The sequence below is a fragment of the Sinocyclocheilus rhinocerous genome, unplaced genomic scaffold, assembly GCF_001515625.1.
Source record: "Sinocyclocheilus rhinocerous isolate Xijiao unplaced genomic scaffold, SAMN03320098_v1.1 scaffold1342, whole genome shotgun sequence".
Taxonomy (NCBI): domain Eukaryota; kingdom Metazoa; phylum Chordata; class Actinopteri; order Cypriniformes; family Cyprinidae; genus Sinocyclocheilus; species Sinocyclocheilus rhinocerous.
Window position 1 is genome coordinate 536,803 of NW_015640094.1, and position 16,935 is coordinate 553,737.

At 40.2% G+C, this 16,935-nt stretch overlaps 2 protein-coding genes across 2 annotated transcripts in view; both read left to right on the forward strand.

Annotated features, from left to right (window-relative positions):
- Positions 1–2,925: 2,925 nt before the first annotated feature.
- On the forward strand, positions 2,926–5,284 carry LOC107752538 (putative protein TPRXL; the record flags this gene model as incomplete). The annotated part of the gene is made up of 2 exons (XM_016568536.1): positions 2,926–3,971; positions 4,254–5,284. A coding segment is annotated over exon 2 (864 nt), but the record flags the coding sequence as incomplete, so codon positions are not given.
- A 7-nt stretch (positions 5,285–5,291) lies between these two features.
- The window catches only part of LOC107752539 (protein capicua homolog), a gene marked incomplete at its 5' end in the record, with an annotated part of 24,159 nt that continues 12,515 nt past the window's right edge, over positions 5,292–16,935 (forward strand). Inside the window, 9 exons of the mRNA XM_016568538.1 lie at positions 5,292–7,371; positions 8,322–8,453; positions 8,580–8,730; positions 8,954–9,047; positions 9,299–9,481; positions 10,913–11,045; positions 11,159–11,446; positions 13,285–13,382; positions 14,721–15,582. Coding sequence (XP_016424024.1) covers positions 5,292–7,371; positions 8,322–8,453; positions 8,580–8,730; positions 8,954–9,047; positions 9,299–9,481; positions 10,913–11,045; positions 11,159–11,446; positions 13,285–13,382; positions 14,721–15,582 — 4,021 coding nt within the window. The remainder of the gene's footprint in view (positions 7,372–8,321; positions 8,454–8,579; positions 8,731–8,953; positions 9,048–9,298; positions 9,482–10,912; positions 11,046–11,158; positions 11,447–13,284; positions 13,383–14,720; positions 15,583–16,935) is intronic.

Here is a 16,935-nt window from a genome sequence, read left to right on the forward strand (position 1 = left end):
CATGCAGAGTGCGTGACGGTCCAGCTGAGCCCTGATGCATAAACTGATCATCTCCATAGTATGCAGTTCCACACACAACCATTTGCATTCGTTGAAACCACACATTTATTCAAACATGGCTCAAAGGAGGCCACCCACGATGATAAAATCACATTAAAACTGAATTTGCAATGCAGAAACCTGTATCTGCTACACTCTGTGGCAGTGCATTTTAATTCCTCATTTAGACTAATTTACTCTCAAAGCCTTCCTGTTTGGTTGCAGTGATGGCAACAGGCATAATGAGCTCATCACATGGCTTGGTCATTGGTCTGGAGACCCCTGCAGCTTGACCAATCACAGGTCGATTTGATGACGCTACCGTAGGAAGGCGGGCTCAAGACGGCCGCTGACGTCATAAGTAGTCTGAACGAGCTCCGCGATTGGCTGGATTCGTGAAGGTATAGAATGTGTAAAATGAAAGAGGAGTCGTTGAAGTTGATGTGTCTGGTTTAATTTTGCGTGTTATTTTTCTGAACGCTAAAAGAGAATGAAACGTACTCAGACCTGGAAGTGAGTTTCCTTCCTGTTTATTATTGAAGTTAATGTCATCCCTGTTTGAAAAGCGCACAGCTACCAGTTTTAGTGGGATTTTCCAACAGGGCTGATGTTAACGTAAATAGTAAACGGGAAGGAAACTCATTTGCAAGTGTACGTTTGTGCTATTTGCATAAAAACACAATAAAATACTTTTTTTTTTGCATCTTCTCAAGGCTTTTAAACAATTTATGACTTTTCAGAATCAGAATCAGAATGAGCTTTATTGCCAGGTATGTTTACACATACGAGGAATTTGTTTTCGTGACAGAAGCTTCCACAGTGTAACAGAATGACAGTGACAGAACAAAAAACACAGAAAATAAAAATAAATAAAAAATAGAACAAGTAAATAAGGAATAAAAAAATATACAAATCGTCAATTGTATGTACAGGTATATAACAATAGACAGTTGTATGTACAGATATATTATGTGCTTTTTACATATTTTTTAAAAGATGTATACTTTCATCTAACCAACAACTAGGCTTTTTGCAGTCTTACAATTCATAAATGTCCTGCTGAAAGTTTATTTATTTATTTTGTTAACATTACTGGCTCGCTATTTTTTGTTTTATTCATTTATATTTTCTCTTTTATTTCACATCGGCAATAACGCTTTGCTCAGATTGACTACAAAAGTATTTAGACATCGCAAATTGTTAATATTATCAATTTTGCCAACCTACTCCCTTCGGCTGACCCTCCCTTTGAATCCCATTGGCTGATGCAGTTTCAGGATCGACCAGCTGTTTCTTGTTTTCCCATAGCGCGATTGGTCCGAGCGACCTGTCGATCAAAGGGACTTTGACAGATGACTCCGCCCTCATTCACCGCTACCCGAATACTGATAGGTTACTGTACCCTTTTGTGAACGCTGATTGGCTGAGGGCGCTGTTTGTCAAGGCTTAGAGCTTCATTCACCATTTTGCGACCGTAGAGTACCCTGGAACCTCAACGGCAGGACTTTTTCTCATTTGCGGAAGAAAAACACTCTTTGCAAAAGCATTCTCGGGGATTCCGTGGTTTTATAGGCTTGGTTTTCGCATCGACACCATTTCGACGGCACTGTAAATGTTCACGGGGTGAGTTGAAACCTTTCATCTGCAGTACTGCAGTGATCTGCCTATATATTTAATGCTGTGTTTTGCCTTTACGTCGCGGATCCATCTACAATGTTTCGCCGTCAGTTGTTTAATTTTTCTTAGTGGATTGTATAAAATGGCGGAGTAAGCTTTTAACATACACACACACATTGAAAGGGAGGGGTGGAGGTGCACAGTTAGCCTAAAAACTTTTTTTCCTGAAAATATTTGTGTGACACAACAGCTACAGCGTCAACAAACTGCTTTCGTGTATTCCTTTACCTTCAGGAACTGTCACTGCTTATATCCATAGTTTTTTTTTACGTAAAGATAACGCGATTATTTTGTTCCTTAAACTTGACTATATTATAATAATATGTTTTCTGTTGCATTCAGTAAATTTAATTCGGATGTTTTCATATTTATACCCTATAAGGCGCATATATTTGAAAAGGATTGTTTGTTTTTTCCCATATTTAATAATATGGGTACCGTCGCCCTCGATTCAGGAGCCTTAGGGAGACGGGAAACTGCTCTGCGGCCTTGTGTTATGGAGGAGGCCTACACCACTCGACTGTGTCGTAGGTGGTTGTAAGCGTAGAGTAGGGCACTACGACCAATAAAAGCGCTTGACACAGATACGGCGGTGTACTACTCAGCAAAACTTTCGCAAGTCGACGACAGCAGCACCATTGTTGATGGGAAACAGGGCTTTTACTTTGTTTCAGGACATTTGTGTTTATTTGGAGTCTTGCTGTTGCATGGGAACATTTATTATTGTGCATTTGGCGAGTCATTATAAGATTGAGTTGTTATAATTACTTGAAGGGTCAGTGAGTGCAGTGGGCAGGCCTAGAAAGTTAAATAGCTATTTAGTGCATTGCATATAAACGTAATTTTTTTTGCCAGTTCATAAAGTTTTACACAGTGTTTTTTTTTTAATTTCCTTAATTTATGTGTTTGGCAGACGTTTTGTCCAAAGTGACTCATATAGCATTCAAGGTATACATTTGACCAGTTAATTCATTCCCTGGGAATCAAACCCATAACCTTGATGTTGCTGGTGTCATGCTCTATGGTTTGAGTTACAAAATCATTAAAGTTATATACATTTCCTATATGAAGCGGGTCGCCACCTTATGGGCGTTGCCATGTTGACATCACATGACACAATGTGTCATGCAGAGTTGACAGTTACTACTACTTATTATATAATTATAAAACATAAAAATTATTTTATAAAATAAATTATTTGATAAAATATTGAATATCTTTATTGTATAAACATGGCATTAAAAAAAAAAAAGCACAAATATAACCATAGTGATGGTATGTATGAGCAGGCAATCTGCAAGTCCATACAGAATAAGGACGCAATGAGTAAAAAAAAGTGATGTCAGTATAAAATCCGAACCGGTGGTACTATTGGTATAAAACTGAGTGCCCTTTTAAATAGAACCTTTCATTATTTACACTTTGTGTTATCTTATATGCACTGGAATAGTTTATTGACCCAAAAATTTTACTCACCTACATGACCAAGCAATAAAAGTCATGGCAGGTCTTAGTAAACTATTTTATGATGGAATTTTCTTACTGAAGGTTATATACAGCATATCTTAGATTTGCATATTGCCTGCAAACTTGTCTTACAGTGCAAATGGCAGTGTGGTTACTGTGGTTTCTGCTCACAAGAATGGACAGTTTTGCATTGCGGACCTAAAACGATCTGTTCCATCTTCATCAATTCCAGCATGCATTGGCTTATCAAAAGAGGTCATTCATGTTCTGACCTTTAATCATAGTATATATTAGATGCACATCCGTAATTTAATAAAAACCAGTCAGTCATATTTTATAGTCATAAACCCTGCATGCAGTTTTTGGAGATATTCAAAGCTTAAATTATTTGTCATTTGACTATAATGAATTATTTGTAATCTGTAGGGTGTATTTAAACTGGGTTGTAGAAAGTGTATCCAAGTGTCTAAATATATTTATGCAAACATTAATGTTGATAACATATCTGTGGGTTTTAAATGGGCTTTAAACAGAAGTCTGGATGGTGAAGAAAAGGGTGTTTTGGTAGGAAGAAAGAATGCGTAAGTAGTAATGTGTAAGGATGGTGGTATTGTACATTGAGATGTTGTAGTGCTGTGACAGGAAGTGAGGACTGTAGGGGTGGATTGCCTCTGTAACGAATGCAAAAAGGTCATTTGAAAGAGCGAGCGAGAGAGAGCCTTAGAGTCACAGAAATACCACTGAACAAGGAATTCCCCCGCCTCCTCTGATCCAGCCAAAAAACCAAAGTGAGTGTGTGACTTGTCTGGGCAAGCATTTTTCTTTGTGTTCTATCGTTGTCAAGTTTTCTTGTATTAAGTTGTGTTATATCCACTTTTTAAGGCTACGTTATATAAATTCACACTTATGAAGATGTTTTGATGAGATTAGGCACTAAACTTAAAACTTTATTTTGTGCACTAACTTGTTTTTGGTTGTATATTCTGTTTTCTATACTCCCAATTCTCTATATGAGAATTGTAGTGCTGTATTACAAACTGATCCATCTCATGTGCTGTGTTTCATTGCAGGCTCTAATTTAAGAAGGAAAGGACAGCGCAAACAGGAAGAGGCTTGGACAAGAACAGAAGAAAAAGAGAAGGGGCGGGATGCAAGAGGGAAACAGAGTGGAAGATATTGATAGGCTGGGACTCGCAGGAAATCAGGAGGATTAGACACTCTCTTAGAGCAAGACAAGATGAAGCCCATTAAAAAGCAAGAAAGGCGGTCGCCCCCATCCACTCGCGCCAAGGGAGTTAAGAGGAGGACAGCGGACAGTAGCCCACAGGAAGAGAAGAGAGAAACAGAGGAAAAACCCCAAATTTCACCTACCTCTCCCAAGAGACATATCTCCTCAAATTCTGACTCATCACAGGAAGGGCCACTGAGAAGAAGCGGGTCTCTGGAAAAGGAGGGGGTCCTCAGTATAGCAGTGGATTTCGGGAAGACAGAGGAATGCCCCGGAAGCTCTAAGTCTGGCGGAACACAGAGTGACAGCAACAGTAGCACGATCAGCGCCAGCAACAGCCCCAACACTTCTAGTCGCAAGACGGCCACTTTTAAGGCCCGTGTGCCTAAGAAGAAGTACACCTCGGAGCACTGTGCTGGAAACCATGGCAACGCCAGCACTCCCAGCACACCCCCACAGAGCAGCAGCAGCTCTCATAATGGAAGTGGTGCTAGTCAGGGCCCAGCTGCCTCTGCTGCGCACACGGACCTACACGGTCAAAGCCAGCTGGCTGAGGACAGCATCACTGGGTATGGACACAACAATGTAACTGGGCCTACAGGTAGAACTGCAGGTGAGTGCGGAGAGAGGGACAGGCCGAGCGCATCCAGCCCACAGCGTTGCTCCTCAACCGACACAGCCAGCGAACACTCGGCTGACCTAGACGTGACAGCTTCAAGACGTGATTCTCACTTCAACTCCCAAAAGCCACAAGCACATAGCACTTTGACATCCATGCAGGAGAGCCTGTCATCTGGTCTAGCCGGCGTCCTCGCCAAAGGTCTCAAAAATCAGAGAGTTCTGGCCCGACAGGGTCCCAGATTAGGGGAAGGCTGGGTTTGTTCAGAGTTTGCTGCAACCTTACCCCTCACCCCATTCTTCGTCTTCTGTCGTTAACACTGCCATCACATCTGTATTCAGTGTGGCCCCAAACAGAGACTGGGAAAATCACAGAGAGAAGGATCAGGAAAGAGACTTGCATAGGCACTTAGAGAGAGAAAGGGAACGAGAACGAGAAAGGGAGAGGGAGAGGCAAAAGCATCATCCTCTTCATTCATCCACCCCAGATGGGGTGGACTTGGAAGTCAGCTGTCTTAGCCAGCTAAGGGATGGTGGCATCACTGCCTTGGGAAGCAAAGCTCTGGGGGCTCCTTCTCAGCATCGGCCCATTCTTTCTAAACCAAACTACCTCAGCCCTCACCTTTCTGTGGTGAGAGGGCTCAGCACCCCGATTGCACCCCACCTGCCCCTTGCTCCTCACCCAAATCACCCCCCTATGCTCCTGGGCCTGGATTCAGCCACAGGTGCGGCAGTCATCTCCTCCACGTCCCAGCTTCCTCCCTTGCCCCCAAGCTCTTCTCGAGGCTCCCTGGACAAGACCCCCAGCTCCAACTCGCATGGTGCATCAGGGGGTGGCTCTGGATCCTCGTCCTCTTCGTCACGTTCCCGCACACCCCTCACGGCCGCTCAACAGAAGTTCAAGAAGGGCGATGTGGTGTGCACCCCTACAGGCATCCGTAAGAAGTTCAACGGAAAGCAGTGGCGCAGACTGTGCTCACGTGAAGGCTGCTCGAAGGAGTCGCAGAGGCGTGGCTACTGCTCTCGGCATCTCTCCATGCGCACCAAAGAGATGGAAGCTGGAGGCGGGGTTGGCCGAGACAGGAGTGGCGCCAGTAGCACTGGCACTCTCACACCTGACCTTCGTTTAGGTGGGCGCACCAGCAGCGAATATGACTGGGACGACAACTCAAGAGACAGCAGTGAAGCCAGCAGCCGTGGTGGGGACTCTCGACCACGTCTGGTGATGACTTCTCTTATACCACAAGAACTGCCACGTGACATGTCACGCTTTGACTTTGACGAGTGTGAGGCTGCAAATATGCTGGTCTCACTTGGCAGCTCACGCTCGTGCACGCCCTCATTCTCACCTGTATCCAATCAGTCACCGTTCTCACCTGCGCCGTCCCCCTCGCCCACGCTATTTGGCTTCCGCCCAGCTAATTTCAGCCCCATCACAGCACCACTGACCCCTCGCCGCCCTCGCCACCTCAGTGGCACGAAAATCCCTGGCACTCCCAGCGCAGAACGTGAGCGCCACATCTCTGGCATCATCCCCACTTTTCAGACCAACTTGACGTTCACTGTACCCATGAGTCCCAGTAAACGTAAGCTGGATGTCCCTCCACCCCCGCTGCCTAGTGCATCAGACTATGCGAAATCTGATCCCCAATTCAATGACCCTGGCCTCAGCCTCAACACGGCAGCATTCAGGGTTCTATCCCCCCAAAGCCAGCCTACCACCCCCTCATCTCTCTCATTTCCTCGGCAGAGGAGCGTCACAAGCCGACCCTCATCCTCTGCCGCTTCCACTCCACCCCCTATGCTGGTTTCTCCCACACCACCCTCACCACTGCCACAGGATCCCAGCTCACGTCGTATCGTTCCCCTACGCGATTCGCCTGTCATTGTTCGTAACCCCGAATTTTTCAGCGATGGTCCCCTGAGCCGTAGAGCAAGCTCACGCTCTAGGGAGCACAGTCAGCCCCCTCACCATGCCGTGGGCCTCCAGGCCCCTGTGCCCATAAATGGCGCTGCCACCAATGGAGCCGTTCTCCTTCGCAATCCCGCTCCCACCTTAGTCCTGGTGACTTCCTCTCAGTCATTGACGCCTGTGGCTCCTGGACATCCCGCACATTCAAACTCTGCCGCTTTGAATGTGTCCACCTCTAATGCAACCACTGGACCTGCCCTTGCACTATCTGGCTCAGGAGGTAAAGAGCAAGAGAGGAAGTCAGGTGGTGCTCTCCCACAGCCTGTGGCTTGCCATCCTTCACCCACTGCTCTGTTGCCCCTCATCCTGCCAGCCGAGTCCCCTCACCCTGCTCCTCGCAAAGACATCATCATGGGACGGCCTGGCACTGGTAAGAAACCTTAAAGACAAATAAAACCAATAAGAACACTAACGTTTGTAAATTATTGATCACCATAGCCACCAACAGTTTAAAGTATGTAAAATAATTTAGGAATGTGAATGTGCTAACTTTATATTATTTGTAAACTACGATTCAAAAGAATTTTTTAAAAGAAATTAATACTTTCATTCATCAAGGATGCATTAAATTAATGATTATCCCTGTAAAAGATTCTCACGTGTCTCTAGAGTTTCAGAGTAAATCTCAAAATGTCACACACTATGCTTAGATTTCCCAAAGTAACAAAGTCAATTTCAATGTTCTTTTAAAAATGTAGTATCAAATTCTTCCTAATTATCTAGGCAGTTCTATTCACATTTATCCAAATTAATTTATTGCACAGTTTGTGTATAGTTTATTTTTACGAAAGATAAAAAATTTTTTTTTTTTCTGGATTAGTTTGTGCAGGGCAGAATATGTTTTGTAAGTTGGAGGACACCAACAAAGAAACTGCTGACAAACTGTAAAAATAAGGGGGGCTCAGAGTGACTTTGGTATGCTGGTCAGCAGCAGGTGTGTTTGGGTGTGTGAAGTGAAGAATGCACTGTGCTTTCAGGGTCAGTGTTTCTAAAGACAGTTGCAGCATGTCTGAAATGATACACGGGAACTTGCCCAGACATGCACGGCTAGAGGGTGATTGGACCACCCTGATTCTCATGAGTACTTAATCTGAGATACACAGATCCCTGGAATGACAGATGCACAGGACAGTTACACACTTTCTTTGTTTCACCAATCACTGATACACAGACATATGTACATGAATGGCTTTCATTCAGGTTCAATCTAAAACAGAAAGGTGCCTTTTCACCAGTTCCCTCTTAAGTGAATAGAGAGGCTGTAGGTTTTCCGAAAGAGTCGTGTGAATATATAGTAGGTTTGTCTGTTTCTGCATTTAGTTTGGACCAACGTGGAGCCCCGCTCTGTGCCAGTGTTCGCGTGGCATTCGTTGGTTCCTTTTCTGGAGACCAGCCAGACAAAAATGTCCATGCAGCCTTCAGATGGCCAAACACTTGTAAATCAGAGCAAAGGTAACATCTAAACACTATAATTTGACATTGCAACATTTTCTTGTATGATACTGCATAGAATATACACAAAATCACATTCAGAATATATGTTTTCTGTTGATGTTTTGAAACTGAATAAACGTGCAGAACCTCGCTGTGGAGTTGCCCTTGTGACTGAGGGACCTACTGACCATCCAGCCCCAGAGAGAGGTTCCCCGTCTTGCCCCCCTCCTATTGCTGAAGACCCACCCGTGGAGAGAGGAGGTGACAGTGAGACCGAGAGTGATGCTGACGACCTGTAAATATCTGTTGCATCTCACCTCTTGACAATGACAGCAAACATTTACATTACAATATAAAAAAAAAAAAAAAGGCTTTGTAAGGACATGTAATATACACATATTATGGGAAAAATATTTTTATTTAAAAAAAAAATCACAATAAATATATTTTTTTTACATTTTGCTTACTGTTTTTGATGCATTTCTCTCTTCCCTTGTTTTTTTAATGTTTTTTTTAAGTTTTTTCCCAGCTCAAGACACTGCTCCATCCACCAGCCCAGTGAAAAGGCGCACACAATCTCTCAGTGCACTCCCAAAAGAAGGTGACAAGAAGGTAAGTTTCGGTCTGCTATTCATGTTCTTTTTTTTCAGTTGCCTGGTTTCCTTTGAGTATCACCAGACAGCCCCGCCATCTCACTTTTAGTGAGTGCTGAAAAATTACCCAGAAACTTGTCAAGGGTTTCAAGCTACAGTCGTAAAGCATTGCCATCATTCATTTCCCTTTTTATCTTCTGTTGAAAGTGTTATACAAATGTACACTCATTATTTCTCCAATCTCTCTCTCTTCTCTCTCAAACCACAAAGAGGGAAAAGGACCACATCAGACGGCCAATGAATGCATTTATGATCTTTAGTAAGCGGCACCGTGCGCTGGTTCACCAGCGGCACCCCAACCAGGATAACCGTACTGTCAGTAAAATACTGGGTGAGTGGTGGTACGCGCTGGGACCCAAAGAGAAGCAGAAGTACCATGATCTTGCCTTCCAGGTACAGTCATTTTTGTGAAATATTATCAAATACTGCATAAGAGAAAGATGTCATGCCAATATGTTGTCTTTCCTAAGACATAACGTGGAGTTAAAACGTGGTTTTGCATCTGAATTAGTGATAGACTGATATCAGTTTTACAGTGGTCGATATACAGTATGTACTGTAGATGCAAATATCTGGAAAGCAGGATGGTTGATGGCCAATTTAATGCCAGTATGCACTAGTATCATTCAAATTGTTTTAATGTTTTTTTTCTCTCATGCTAATCAAGGCTCCTTTGTTTGATCAAAAATACACTAAAACAGTAATATTGTGAAATATTACAATTAAAATGTAGTTTATTCCTTTGATGCAAAGCTGCATTTTCAGCATCATTACTTCAGTCTTCAGAGTCACATGATTCTTCAGAAATCATTCTAATATACTGATTTGGTGCTTAACAAACATTTCTTCTTCTTCTTATTATTATTATTATCATCAACAATGTTAAAAACAGTTGTGCTGTTTAATATTTTTGTGTCAACAATAATACATTTTTATTCAGCTTTTTTGATGAATAAAATGTTCAAAAGAACAGCATTTTTTAAAAAACAGATATCTAACAATATAAATTACTATTACTATCATTTTGGATAAATTTAATGCGTAATGAATACATTTTTTTAATCTGACCACAAACATTTAAACGGTAATGTAGTGTTATCGAAATTAATCATTCATCAAATTTATTTAATAAAATGATCACAGATTTAAAAAAATATGCATTTACATTACTTTCGTGTAAAAATATTAGAAATCGGAATATGTGCATGATCCAAGAGTTGCACTGTTGTTATTGATTAAGCCTGTTACTTTATTAGTAACTTATCAGTAACTCCCCTAGTAAAAAAAGTAATATACTTAAAATACATTTATTTCATACTAATTATACTTCAAATCTATTAACATATTTACTGACAAATCGCTCGAGACTTACTGATATAAAAATAATTCAACTTTATTTGGAGTACTATTTGTGCACAATGCACACTTATTAATATTAAGCCTAAAATATGTTTTAATGTCACTATTGATGAGGATTGTATGATCTTTGAATAATATTGGTCTTTAAATGCAAGATATTTAAGGTGTACCTAAAGTATATTTGCAATAGTTCCAATTTTGCACAATCCAATATTCTTCAGTATATCCTTAGTTGGACTTAAGCACTACTTCCGCACAATTAAAGTGCATTAAGTACAAAATTAGTTGTTCCAGTTTAGCAGACTTTAAGTATACCAGTTTAGTATACCTAAAGTATAATTGCAGGGTATTTTAATTAAGTACATAAATATCTAAATGTATTTGTAGTATACTTGGCATGAAATAAATGTATTATAAATGCATTTTAGTATATTTATTTTTCACTAGGGTTTTGCTCTCTTTTAGGTGAAGGAGGCTCATTTCCGAGCTCACCCTGATTGGAAATGGTGTAACAAGGACAGAAGGAAGTCCCTGTCTGAGGGCCGGGGAACTCCAGGGGCCAAAGAAGCTCGAGAGCGCAGTGTGTCTGAAAGCACAGGTCCGTGTGGGAGTTTGTTTATATGCGTGGGCGTTTGTTGGTCTTATGAAACTATGAGTGCATAGTAGTGTGAAACACAACTGATGTTGAATTAACCTTCTTTGTTTCCCCAGAGGCCCATTCCACATCTCAGGGGGCAGACCACAAAGGAGCAGGGCCCAGCTGGACTTCACCTCGGTCTGACGCTCACGGAGGATCAGTGGGAGGGCAGCTTCAACGGCCTCGCGCCTTTTCCCAGAGCGCTGTGCATATTCTGGAGAGGAGGGAGAAGGAGAGAGTGCTGGAAAGCACGAGACTGTTTCATCCCCGTGCCCCTGCTCACCCTCGACGACCGAGTGAGGATGTGACCAGTGATGAAGAGCCTATGGTGATCTGCGAAGAGGGGGATGATGATGTCATAGGTAAATTACGTGCATCATATCCACCTCATTTTGCAACACAAAAGTGAGCTATTTTCTGTGAATGTGATTCATTAGCCGCTGTAGGTAAATAACTGGAGTGCAGCAAATGGTAAAACTATTTACACTACAAACCGGTGTGTTTATAATACATTAAAATAAGATAAGAAATACAGGTTTGCAATATCAAGCAGATGTTTTGGACTGCTACAAATAACTGGAAGTAAATGACACGGAAGGTCTTGCGCATTTAAGTTACAAATTGCCGTACATTAAAAATAAGATAGATACATCTCTGTCAATATGATAAATAGCAGCAGCCTTGAATGCCCTAGCAACCATCCAGAACTCCTTAGCGTCACTGTGGCTAGTTTTGCATATGCACCACTCATAGTTCCTTCAGAAATTTAAAAACGGGTTACACTTTATTTTACGGTGTCCTTGTTACAGTGTAATTATACATTTAAGTATTGAGTAATATTAATTATCTCCATGTACTTACTATATGGCTAGGGTTAGGATTAGGGTTTGGCTTAGGGTTACTTGCATGTAATGATGCGTAATTAATTGTTATTATACTAGTAAGTACATGTAATATGTATAACAAGGACACCTTAAAATAGTAATGAAAAAGTAATGATCTGTCAAGCATTAACTATTGTATTAATGTTTATTTATGTAAGTTATTATAAAGTGTTGCCAAGAGAAAGCTTCACTTTTTATGCTAGAGGTCTGGATCTATTGAAAAAAACATAGGGTCTTATGAAATCCACTTTATTTTGTCTGGATTCCATTTTTAATGGTTTAATTACATTTTAATGCTTAAGAAGGATAACAAATCAATTGAATTCATACAGTTTTAACAATTTAATAATTTATTCAAAATTGAACAATATTAGAGACCTATGAAATGTATTTTTTTTTGTTTCCAAATTCCATTTTTAATAGTTTAATTAAATGTTAATAATCAAAAATTATAGCTAATCAATTGAATTCATAACCTTTTTATAATTTAATGATTTATTAAAAATGTAAATAATAGATAAAAAAATGTTTTGTTTTTTTTTCTGAAATTCGGTGTTGCCTGTTTTAATTTTTCTGGATTCTGTGTTTTACAAATTTATTATTGAAGTGGTACAGTGGTAATTATTGAACCATGCTAATCAAATAAATATGTAAAACCTTAACAATTTAATGTATCTTAAAATGTAATCAAATTAAATTTGAACAGTTCCTTTTATTTTTTGGTAAACAAATTGCCGTACAACAGAGTGAAATGGTAGTGTTGTAGACGAAACTGCATCACTCATTTACACAGACATGCAGAACATGCAGACTTCATATTTAAATAGAGGCTTTTCATGGTTTAATATTCACAGACACTATTTTATATCAGGATTTGTGTACAGCCCTACTTTTGATTTATTGATCCAGATTTAGTCAAGTTCTGTGACATTCCGCATTATGCAATAAATTCCATCTCTATGACTGGATTCTGCATTTTGGAAAACATAAGACCCCAAAATCCCCTGATCTGTAGATAATGCTGTTATACATGGAACGTACCCACCATCAGAAAATGATTATCTTTCAGCGATTCGGTTTTGATTTTACAAGTGTTTTGCGTTCCATTCTCATTTTCTCATTATTAGTCAGTCCTGACTGATTCTTGAGTCTGTGTCTCCCACGAGCTCTGTGCTCTCTGATGCACCACCACCATCCAAACATCATTAATTCATTTTGGAAAGGCAAAATCTCCTCACTGTTCGACGCTCTCAGTCCCATGAGTGTGAGATTTGCAAGCCCTGGTCTCACAGCTAACGTGTGATTTTCCCCCACAGAAGACTCGTTTGCAGACGGCTCCATTGACCTGAAGTGTAAAGAGAGAGTGACAGACAGTGATGACGAAAACGAGCATGCAGATGAAGCTGACAGCAAGGTAACACTTAATACATCACATGGGTAGTTGGCATGACATGTCAAGCAATATGTCCCACATTGCATCTGTTCGACTATTTTGAACTTTTTTTACACTCCTGTTAAATTGTTATGCATGCAGTTTTAGGTCATTTTTAAATGAATTCCATACTACATGCAAACTCAAAATTCCTTTGGAAATGTGATTAAAAACAGTGACAAAAGCACACTTTCACATTACACAAATTATAAAATCTTGATGTTTTAAAAATGTCAATGTTATTCGCCTCCTAACCACATCCAGCTGTCATATGTCATCTAGAATAAAGTTAATGTTTATATTTAATTGATGAAAAGACCATCTCTCTTTTTTAAGAAATATATGCTTTAAATTAGATGCGCCTCATTACCATAACAACAGATATGATATTTGCTCTCATCTAGTTATTATTTATAAAACCAGATTATTTCTGCATCTGTGTGTTTGGTTGTCTGGCAAGTAACTATTATTTCTTCAGGACTTTCTCGTGAGGTTTTCCACGCCAATGGATATACCCACAAGGCAGCAGATGTCTCTAAGCGTTCCGTCTCTTAGATGGTTCACTAAACAAATTGTTGGCCTTAAAGGGATAGTTCACCCAAAAATGAAAGTTCTGTCATTATTTACTCACCCTTGTGTCGTTATTTTAGTATAATTGAGATACTGTTATAACTTTTATCAGTATTTTGAATTAGTTTTTAATTTTATATATTCCATTTTAATTTTATTTAGTTTTAGTAATTTTGTTGTGTTTATCATTTTTATTTGTTTATGTCTACAGTTTTTAATTTTTGTTTTAGTTTTAATTATTGTAGTACATTAAGTTAAATTAAATGAAATGATGCCATGTGTATGTATGTATGTATATATATATACACACACACACACACACACCATTTTTTCCTCCAAAAACAACAAAAATACATTAAAAGTAGTCCATATGACTTTTGCGCTATATCCACATTGAGCCTTTCTGGAGCTAAAACAGTAAAAAAGCATCCCAGGGAATGCATGAACTTAAAAAATATATAGTTTGAATGCAAAGTTGCTTTGGAAAAAAGTGTTGGCCAAATGCATAAATGTAATGTCAATGTAAAATCCAAGTGGTCTGAAGCCATACATGAACTTTGTGTAGAAAACTGAAGCTGTTTTTCACTTAATTTTATTCTGCATTCCACATATTTGAATTGTAATTTTATGTGCAGTAATGAAACGCACACACTGACGCTGACATCAAATCCAGCATAAATGTGAATGAAATGATCAGATAATCAGAGTAAAATAGTGATCTTATGCCACAAATGATCTTTTTCTCTTCAGCGCACCTTCCAACCAGTCCATTCCTCTTTGGCGTTCTCTCCGACTGGCACAACTGGCAACAAAGACAACGAAGACGGGGGTGAAAAGAACCTGGAGAAGAAGGAGAAGAGAGGCATGGGTGGTGCAGAACTGGATAATGGGGGGCCCAAAGAAGGGAAAGGAGGAGGTGGAGGATGGCAGGTTCCGTTCCATGTTAATTCGGCCTCCGTCACTGGTATAAACGCCACTTTGCCGCACGATGCTGGGAGATACCCTTTGCAAGGCGCTGTCAGGATGGCCCCCACCGTGGTGACCAATGTTGTTCGTCCCATCACTAGCACCCCTATCCCCATCGCCAGCAAGCCAGCTGATGGGGGTGTGGCTGTTGGGACCCTACCTCCAGACGGAAAGCCCAAGCTACTGATCGGTGCTGGCGGAGCAGGAGGAGGTGGGTACTTTCCCTCCTCTTCTCCCAAACCTAATGGCCAAGGAAGCTTAGTAACTGGCCTAGTCCTGGGAGGAGCCTTCCCAAACCAACCCACCGTTCAGCTCATCACCTCACCCCAACCTACTCCATGCAACGGAGTCCCCAGTAACAGTGCAGTAACTCTTCCCCTGCTTCATCACCAGTTCCTCCCTGCTGCCTCCATTACGCCCCCTAGTGGCGGGAAACCCGTAACACAGGTGCAGTACATCCTTCCAACTCTGCCTGCAACTGCCAATCCCAACAGTCCCTCCTCCCAGCAGCCCTCCAGCGTCCTTACCTTGCCCAGTGCCGCACCCACCCATGTGAGCCTGGCCAATGGTGTACATTCAGGGGCGGGGCAAGGAATAAGATATGCTTCAGTCGCAGCAGTGGGAGGAGTCAGCGCGGGAGGTGGAGGTGAGATTTGGGGCAGTTAAATTTAATCTAAATTACATTGTATAATTTCTAAATTTGAAGCAAAAATAGAATGGTTTGACTTCAGTTTTGTGAAACTATGCATAAAAAATATCTAATAAATCAAATCTTTAAATAAATGGACATTTTTATAGTAAATAATAGACATTAAACATCATTTAATTTTCTCTCTTAAAAAATTTATTTGATCAATGTAAATTACCGTACCGTTTAGGGGTTAGTAAGAATTTTTTAATGTTTTCGAAAGAAGTCTCTTATGCTCACCAAGGCTACATTTATTTGTTAAAAATACAGTAAAAATTGTAATATTCAGAAATATTATTACAATATAAAATAAAGTTTTTCTATTTAAAAAGTAAACTATTTCTGTGATGAAATCACATTAGAAGTCATTCTAATATGCTTGAGTTGGTGCTCAAAAACATTTCTTCTTATCAATGTTGATAGTTGCGTTGCTTAATACACTGAACAAAATTATAAACGCAACACTTTTGTTTTTGCCCCCATTTTTCATGAGCTGAACTCAAAGATCTAAGACTTTTTCTATGTACACAAAAGGCCTATTTCTCTCAAATATTGTTCACAAATCTGTAGGGATGTAACGATTCACTCAACTCACGATTCGATTCGATTCACGATTTTGATTTCACGATTCGATTCACGATTTTTTTTTAACAAAATGAGATTTAAGACAAATTATAAATTAAATGTGTCCTAACAATGAATCATCTTTTGTTTTAATCTTAAAAAATGAAAGGTGTGTAGATGTATGTAAGCAAAACAGTGACAACAAGATCGCGAATTCGAAAGTGAAAGCATTCGAAGCCCGTGGCTTAACACAGCAAAAGAGAAACTCCCATTCACAAAATTCAAATCACAAGTAATACTACTGATGATAAAGAACTGGTTGAATGTTTGAATGAACAACTTTCGTTTCCATATAACTATAAACTATGATAAAAATTCATCAGCATGCATTGAATAATCCCACGTTGTAGCGCAAAAAAAAATTATTGCGACCAAATCATGTGCCCGTGCGACCAGTTGAGAAAGTTAGTTGCAAAAGAGCGACCAGTGGGAAGAATGAGTCTGGAGCCCTGATATGCATTATACAGAGGCAAGAGGAAAAGAAAAAATACCATCGAAAGACAGTAAGTTCCCCTCAGACATACATTCATATAAACTCCTACCCCTAACTGAATCACGATTTGTTTAGCATCTCAACCGATTTGAATCGTCACACATTTAAATTGATTTTCAACCGGCTTGCAGTTAATCGTTACATCCCTACTTAATATCCTAATGATTTTTGGCATAAAAGAAAAATTTATAGTT